Source organism: Myotis davidii, unplaced genomic scaffold (genome assembly GCF_000327345.1).
Source record: "Myotis davidii unplaced genomic scaffold, ASM32734v1 scaffold571, whole genome shotgun sequence".
NCBI classification, from domain to species: Eukaryota; Metazoa; Chordata; class Mammalia; order Chiroptera; family Vespertilionidae; genus Myotis; species Myotis davidii.
Genome location: NW_006283136.1, coordinates 2,291,092 through 2,299,151, shown reverse-complemented (window position 1 = coordinate 2,299,151; position 8,060 = coordinate 2,291,092). Strand labels below are relative to the sequence as shown.

The 8,060-nt window shown below is 59.4% G+C and overlaps 1 protein-coding gene across 11 annotated transcripts in view; it reads right to left on the bottom strand.

The window, feature by feature from the left end:
* Nucleotides 1-1,185: 1,185 nt before the first annotated feature.
* The window catches only part of TNK2 (tyrosine kinase, non-receptor, 2), a 27,753-nt gene continuing 20,878 nt past the window's right edge, over nucleotides 1,186-8,060 (bottom strand). For 4 of the 11 annotated variants that reach the window (XM_006753415.2, XM_015562591.1, XM_015562599.1 and 1 more), the window contains exons 10-16: nucleotides 7,676-7,870; nucleotides 6,537-6,628; nucleotides 5,927-5,971; nucleotides 3,905-5,217; nucleotides 3,710-3,805; nucleotides 3,428-3,555; nucleotides 1,186-1,948 (exon numbers count right to left, since the gene is read on the bottom strand). In XM_006753415.2, the coding sequence (XP_006753478.1) occupies nucleotides 1,942-1,948; nucleotides 3,428-3,555; nucleotides 3,710-3,805; nucleotides 3,905-5,217; nucleotides 5,927-5,971; nucleotides 6,537-6,628; nucleotides 7,676-7,870 (1,876 nt within the window). In that variant the 3' untranslated portion in view covers nucleotides 1,186-1,941. Of the gene's footprint in view, nucleotides 1,949-3,423; nucleotides 3,556-3,709; nucleotides 3,806-3,904; nucleotides 5,218-5,926; nucleotides 5,972-6,536; nucleotides 6,629-7,675; nucleotides 7,871-8,060 lie in introns of those variants that run through there. The other 7 variants (XM_015562597.1, XM_015562600.1, XM_015562582.1 and 4 more) reach the window with 6 other exon arrangements.

Sequence of the window (8,060 nt, the reverse complement as noted above, 5' to 3'; positions counted from 1 at the left end):
CAGAGCTCCCAAGCTTCAGGGCCCACCACACAGACCAACCTGGGCCAGAGACACACAAAGGAGACCATCCTGAATGGCTTTGTTTTATTTTTAACAACCCAAGCGTCATCTCACCTTCTTATGATTTACCTCCCTTCTTAAAATTCAGGAAATATGGTAAAGCTCAGAGGACTAATTGCTTTGATCTAGTCACTTCCTAAAAACCAATGAGAAACAGGTTAATAATCTAACTTTTCTTAATGGGTCAAGGGTAGTAATAGGTAACTCATAGGAAATATAAACAGTCTAAGTTTTTTTAAATGTTCCTTCATTCATTTGAGAATTGCAGATTAAAGCTATAGAGACACCATTTTTCACCCGTTGGACTGGCTAAAACCAGAAAGCTCCATAAAAGCTCACACCCCGGTGGCTGTAACAACTGGAACCACCCTTCTACAGAGCAATTCAGCGAGATCCATCATTACCACACACATTCTCTGACTCAGGAGCCCCATTTCTGGGAACGCATCCTTCAGTTGTAGGTGAAAAATAACCCGCATATGCTATTTATGGCAGCAGTGGTTGCAATTGCAAAGGATTAGAAAAACCAAAATACCCCTTCATCAAAAGGGGCCTGGTTAAGTAGATTATGGAATATCCATACACACATGCCACCCCAACCAAGGACAGCGACGCTCTATCAGCAGCCAGGGAACTCTTCAAAATACTTTAAGTGGGGGAAAAGAAACACACGAGAAACTGATAATCAGATCAGCTTATGGGGTGAGGGGGAGTGGGCAGCTGGGGTGGGAGATTTCTCTATTCTTTAGTACCTTTTGAATTTTGAACCATGTGAAGTATCAGGTGTTCAGAAACACAAAATTACAGTATTTATCCACATGGAAGCCTTGCTTGTTACTGAAGTTTCCGGCTTAGCCCCAGCTAATTCAGTCACTGTACTCTCTCCTGCAGTATATCCTGCCTTACAGCAAACACATGAGGACTGAGCCAGTGGCGACATCAGGTGGGGGCTCTGCTCCTCTGCCAGTTCAGGAAGGGGAGAAACCCTTAGGTCCACTGGCCCTGCACTTCCTTCCTCTGCCCACAGGTGGCGCTCTGGGGCCTGCTGCGCTGGACAGATAGCGGTGGCCTAGGGGGCCTCAGGCTGCTGACCAAGACGCAAAGACACAGGCAGGCACAAGTACGTAACATAAAATAGAAACTAGTTTTATTTCTCTGGAAGAAGCAGGTATCCGTAGCTGGGGCAGCCACTTTGGGGACAGCACAGGGGAAGAGCTGGGTCAGAGGAAGCTCTAGTATCCCTCCAGGGAAGCTACCCCTTTGGTCTCCTTCCAACCCTGGGGCCTTGGGCCCTGGTCCCTGCCAGAGAACTACTGGCACCAATGCTCTGCTTCCTGGGCCACTTCAGGCTATTTCCAGGCACAAGATCCTAAGAGCAGCCAAGTCCCAAAACACTGTCTATGGTGAGGCCACGAGTTACATCCTGCCGACACCCCAGAACCCAGGGGCTCTCTGGAGAAAGACCCAGCCGCGTGCTGGTCCACCTTTCAGTGCGGCCAACACAGCCTCCCCGCCCAAGGCCAAGCCTGGCTTTCCCCTGGCAGGACTCGGGGACACACTCCAGCGGCAGGCCTGCCAGGGTGGATGCAACCAGAGGCACGTCAGCCGCAGGCCTGCTGAGGCCACCCCCATGCTAGCCTTCACGGGCAACTTCTTGCACCGTGGCCTGGGGCACTGTGGGCTGGACCGAAGCTGCTGGGATGGTGCTGGGTGAGGGAGGGACAGGCAAGGCGGGGCTCCCAGCCTCCTGCTGCCTTAGCCTCGCTCTGCCAGTGGGTGTCCGCAGGTTCTCCAGGCCTGGGATGGGCATCTTCCCACCCTTGTCAGATGGACAGGCTCAAGTGACTCCTTCAGGGCAGATCTTCTGGCTCTCCAGACAGCTCAGCGCCTAAAGGAGGAAAAACAACCAGAAAACCCTCCCATCAACAGTGGCCAGTGCAAAGAGTATGCCCAGTGCGGGAGTATGCCCAGTGCGGGAGTATGCCCAGTGCAAAGAGTATGCCCAGTGCAAAGAGTATGCCCAGTGCAGGAGTATGCCCAGTGTGTGAGGGCCTCTCTGTACCAGGCAAATCGGTTGAAAACTGGTAGTTCTAGGCAGTAATTCTGGAACTTATCATTCTTGGATGCCCTTTTTCTTTACTTTAAGGAACTAAAAATAAGAGACCAGCAGGATTGTGTATTAGGGTATCCAAGGTGACAGGCACAGTAAAACCTAAATTTATTTGGATGCAAATCAGTAAGAATTTACTAATGGTGCCGTGTGTGTCAGACACTTGCTGTGAAGTGTGGCAGATGCATCCCTCATTAATTCTTCTACTTGTGTGTGAGGCAGGCAGCGTCATTCAAACACAGACGAGGGCCCTGAGAGATGGGGACACGTGTAAGCTGACGCTGTGTGTGAGCGGGCACTAGGCTCCACCCGGGACTGTCTACTGCCACAGCCCAACCGCTCTGAACCCACATCCCACCAGCGCCTCCCAGAATGATGCTGGAATTGACCCATTTCGCCACTTTGTAACTTGATAAAACTTTCATGTATATATTTATATTACGTATCGCTGTATGTTATTTTTATAACTATTATTCTATTATATATACATATATTTACATTTACATTTTTTTTACAGAAAAGTAATGGGCTTTTTTGGTTACACATTCCTTTAAAAAGGCATTTATGCTCTAAATCAGCGGTTCTCAACCTGTGGGTCGCGATCCCTTTGGGGGTCGAACGACCCTTTCACAGGGGTCGCCTGAGACCATCGGAAAACACATATATAGTTACATATTGTTTTTGTGATTACTCACTATGCTTTAATTATGTTCAATTTGTAACAATGAAAATACATCCTGCATATCAGATATTTACATTACGATTCATAACAGTAGCAAAATTACTATTATGAAGTAGCAACAAAAATAATTTTATGGTTGGGGGTCACCACAACATGAGGAACTGCATTAAAGGGTCGCGGCCATAGGAAGGCTGAGAACCACTGCTCTAAATGTTACTTTGAACTATGAGGTGCAGAGGTGAGAAATATGTATTTAAATCATTGGGTCCCAAACCGCTGCCCGCCCCTGGAGGTGGCTTGGGGTGCTGTGGGGCAGCTGGGGAAACAAGCCCCAGAAACCAGAGGGGCTCCAACGTCCTCTTTTACTCGTCAGTTCATCTGAACCACGTGCTAAGAGTCTAAGTAAATGCACTGAGGAGAACGGCTCTCACCCCGAACTCACCCCGAACTCCCTGCGTCCTGGGGTTGGGCCCAACTTCCCTCCCCCCAGCTGGGGAGCCCGTGTCTCCTGGCTGTGTGTGGCTGTGGACACCCCTCGGGGAACAGGAAGGTGACAGGGTATGGGGCTCGCTCACTTGTGGTGGGCAGGGCCACAGGAGCCCAGAAGGTGGCAGCCGGCTTGCTCCAGGTTCCAGTCGAACATCTCCAGCACTTTGTGGCACTCGCCTCGCGGCCGCAGACCCAACCCAAAAAGCTGCTCCACCTGAGGGCAGAGGGCGGTGTGTGGGACACAGGGGGCCAAGGGAACCGGACAGGGTGTGGGCAGAGGAGAGCCAGAGGGGGCAGGGAGTGGGAGAGAGCAGCAGAGCCAGGCTTCAGGGTCCCTGAAAACCAGAGTGGGCAGGAGGCGGTGGTACCTTCAGATACTGGGCAGCCCTTTGCACGTTCCAGCTGTGGCTCTGCAGGGCCGCCTGGCACTCCTCTGTGGTCACCCCATGCACCATGGCCTGCAGCTGGGCATACCCACCCACCGGTCAGCACCAGTTGGGCCCATTCCTCTGGGCCCCTCCGACTCCGGCCCCCCTCACCCAACAGCCAGGCCTGGTACTCACCATCTGGATCTTATCTGTTGGCCGTGCAGCCTCTGGCCCGTCCCCCGGGCAGCCCCTCTGTGACAGCCAAGCGGTGGCCCTCAGGGCTGGCGGCCGGACCCCTGGATTGCTGTTGTTGGTGGAGAAGTTGGCCTTGGGGTCTGGGGCAGCCTGGGGCATGGGCCGAACAGTGGCAGTGGGGGCGGCAGGGGCTGGAGTGCTGGGTGGGGGCAGCAGGGGCACAGGCAAGGGGGCGGGTTCTTCGGGGCTCTGTGCCTCACGCAGGAAGCGCTGGTAGCGCTCCAGGTAGGGCGGGCGCTCAGGCAGCAGGTAGTAGTGGGTATTGCTGACCTTCTTGCCGTCGCGGACGATGGGCAGGATGCAGGGACCAGCCCGGGGGCCAGGTGCCTGGATCACCTGGGGTGTGGCGTACTTGGGGTCTGAGGCAAAGCTCTGGGTGGTGGGCATGGTCTTCCCAGGTGAACTCGAGAGCCGGGGTGGCAGCGGGGAGCTGCCCCGTGGCACGAGGGGACTGGGGGTCCTTGAGCTTTGAGGGGACAGGGGTTCCCGGGGAGGCACCCGGGGAGGGGAGGCAGGTCCAGGCCACCTCCCCGTCTCCTCCTCGCCCAACGGGGCTGGAGACAGCTCACCACGTGGGCGCGTGGGCCTCGGGGGGATAGGCACCCGGGGGGGCACCTGGGGCTTGTCCTCGCCCACGGGGCTGGGTGAGAGGACCAGCGAGCTGGCAGGGACCTGCAGCCTCAGCATGCACTCCTGCTGCAGAGCCTGGAAGATCTCTGCGGTCTGGGCCGAGGTGGGCGGCTTGCTGCCGCCCTGGGGTGGGAGGAACAGGTTGTCCTCCAGGGGAGCGAGGAGCCGCGCCTGCTCGGGCGCGAAGCCGTAATTCGTCTCACCCTGGCTGGGCCCAGGAGAGACCCCGGCGCCCACCAGGGTGCTGTTGATGGAGCAGACTTCAAAGTCATCCTCGTCTTGGGCCACATCATCGTAGGTGGGGGGCGTGGGGTGCAGGGGCCGGGGCAGGGCCCGCGTGGGGCTCTGTGGTGGGGTCTTGTCCAACAAGGAGCAGGCATCCATGGCCAGCTGCGCCAGCGAGGGTGTGCAGGGCCGTGGGGACGGGACCACCGGCTCCTCGCCGAAGTCAATGAGTGTGACCTCAGCGCCGCCGCCACCGCGGCCGGTCTTGGTGCCGGACACCCGGGCCGAGGGCTTTGTCAGCCACAGCCCCCGGGGCAAGCCCGGCTTTCTCACACCCAGCCTCTTGAAGTCGCTGGACAAGGGGTCTTGGTCCTCGCTCACGGGGTCATAGGTTGGTTCTGCAATGGACAGGAGATCCGGACAGGGGGGCAGTGTCAGGCAGGGGGACAGGGAAGGTGGGTTGTGGGAAGAAAGCCAACCGACTCCCCCGGCTCCCCCGGAAATTGGCCCTCGGCTGCCAGATTCTCAGTGCACAGCAACCCCATTCACACAAGAGGGCAAAGCCTGCCCTGGACGCTGCCAGCCCTCCACATGGGGGGGTGAGCCCCTGCCTCCCTCAGCTAGAGCGACACCCACACCCACCTGCCTCTGCTGCCCCTGCATCAACACAAGACCTCAAATGCCCCTGCCCCTGGTTAGTAGCCCCTCTCCCTCCCCGTTACCACCCACCATTAGTGCAGGCGGGGGCTACGGGCAGCCTCCCATACTAAGCGACAGGAGCTCCGGGCCCACCGTCGTGAAAGCCCAGCCTCTGCAGGTCGCACAGGGAGGGAGGCAGGGGCAGGCCAGGCAGGTGCAGAGGCAGAGGTGGGCGCCAGGGCCGCCGCCTGCTCCAGAAGCCCAGGCTTTTCAGGGAGGGGGCGGGAGGGGGGGGCGTTGAAAGGAGAGGCAGGCATGCTGCGCCAGGCCAGCAGCCAAAGCTCACACCACACTCACTCCCCCTCCCACCCAGCCAACCACAGGGCTCTGTACCTTCCAGGAGAGGAGGAAGGAGAGGAGAGAGGGAGGGGGGGCGGGGGCCGAGGCGCCGAGAGCAGCCCCACTTACTCTTAGTGAAGATGGCAGGCTGAGGTGGGCGAGGTGGAGGCTCCCCTGCAGGAAGGGCCATGCAAAGAGTAGAGGGGGCAGAGCAGGACAGACAGAGGGCAAGGGAGGAAGGCAGAGCCAGACAGAGAGCAGAGGGTGGAGAGAGAGAGAGGAGGGAGAGAGCAGTGAATAGGGGCGAGTGAACGTAGGGACTAAGAGCAATGGGAAGCAATGGGCGGCAGGATGGGGGGCTGTTCCGGAACGACAGGCCCGGGGCGCAGGGGGTGGATGAGGCTCCTGGCCAGGATGAAGCCTGTGGGGTGGTTTTGGCTTAGGAGAGGAAAGGGGATTAGAGTGTGTGAGGAAGGCCTGGCCCTAGCATGGCGAGGAGGAGGAGGGTGAAGAGAGCTCAGGCAGCTGATGCAGGGCCGACCGAGGCAGCCCACCTCGGTGGATACAGCTGCCTCCCATCTCCCACCCCACACCCAGCTGGAGCCAGGGACACGACTGTCCCCCTGCTGTGCTGACCCAACCATCACGGAGCCAGGACAGCCGGCTCAGAGGTGGCCTGAGAGGACGGTGCCCTGTGCAGCCAATGAACTAGGGGATGCCAGAGAGTGGGGGCTCTTACTTTTCACCCTTCCCAGGTGCTGGGTGGGGCGGGAGGTGCTCAGTTCCACGCTCAGCAGGTCGGGAGGGTCCATAGGGTTTCCCAGATACAGTCTGTGGGGAGAGCACGGGGTCAGAGGGGGCCGGCGTGGAGTGGTGGCAGCGAGGACACCTCTGGAGGAGATGCTGGGGCTGCCCCCTGGGGTCAGGCGTCCAGGGTCCACCTCGACCAAGCCCTGCAGACATGGGTCTGGGGCACAGGACTCTGACTCCCAGCAGCTCCCTCCTGGAGAGCCGAGCTGTACCCAGGGGAGGGTGTTGTGGAGAGAGCAGGGAAAGGACTCCTGGCTGTCAAACAGCTAGGACTGTCGGGGCTCCAAGAACACCCTACAAGGGCAGAGCTGGCCCTCTGCAACCCCCACGGCACCCCAACCCACACCCAGCAGCCACCTGCTGGCACGCTTTCTTCTCTCCTGCCAGGCCCGGAGGCATCCGGCTACACTCCCCGGTCAGGGTGGGCAGGAGACATCCTTCTGCCCCACTGCCAGGGGCGGGGCCACCGCCCTGCTCCCAGCTCACCCTCACCCCTGTGCCGACTGTCAGGATCTGGGACTTAGTCACCGGGGCTGATTAAAGCCTGGAGGAATGGGGCTGGGCTGGCCACGGCACGTCGGGAGCAGGGCAGAGGGCACCCGTCCTGCTTCGGGAGGGTGTCTGTGCTCTCCTGCCCCAACTCTCTCAGGCCCTCACCTGGCCCTTGTGACTGAGACATACACACCAGCGCAGTGCTCTGGTGTGGGGAGCGTGGAGGTGAGGAGCCTTCCTCGCCACGCCCCAGGGCAGTCCTGTGTCCGAAGTCAGAGGAGCCAGGGCTGCGGAGAGGGGCCTGGAAGTCCCCGGGCAGCAGAGGCTGGAGGCCTGGTAGGCGGAGCTTCCCGGGGGAGCCCTGGGGCGGGGCCCCCAGGAAGTGACTAATTCTGCTCCTCTCTGCTGCCCCAGAGGCCCCCCCAGGGGCCTCATCCTTTCACTTAGAGGAGACAGAACCCCCCTCCCAGGTAGAGTGAGCAGGCAGGCGAAGCGCCGAATGGCTGCCAACATGAGCTCTGAGGTCTGCCCACAGGAGCCCTGTGCCGTGCACCCCGGGGCCCGCCCGGTACTCACTCATCGATCTTGTCGGGGAAGCCCCAGCAGTGGCGGGGGTCGCTGTCGCCATGGCCCGTGTGGATGAAGCTGTTCTGCAGGGGCTGGCTGATGTCCTGGGCTGACAGGCCGGCCACGGAGGTCACCACGTTTCGGGGGAAGGGCCCCACGCACAGCGTCCGTGTGTTCTGCCCGCGCCACCAGTAGTTCTCAGCCCTGCCGGAGAGAGATGACGTGGTAAACACCGGGTATGGTGGGACAGCCCGAGGAGCAGGACCCTGCCACACCATGCTCTTCGGCGAGGCCCTCGAACCCCGCTGGCAGGAGGGGACGGGAAGGCCACGGCCCAGGACCAGGCCGGTCTGCCGTCAGCCCGCCCCCTCCCAGCAGCCCCCCATGACCACAC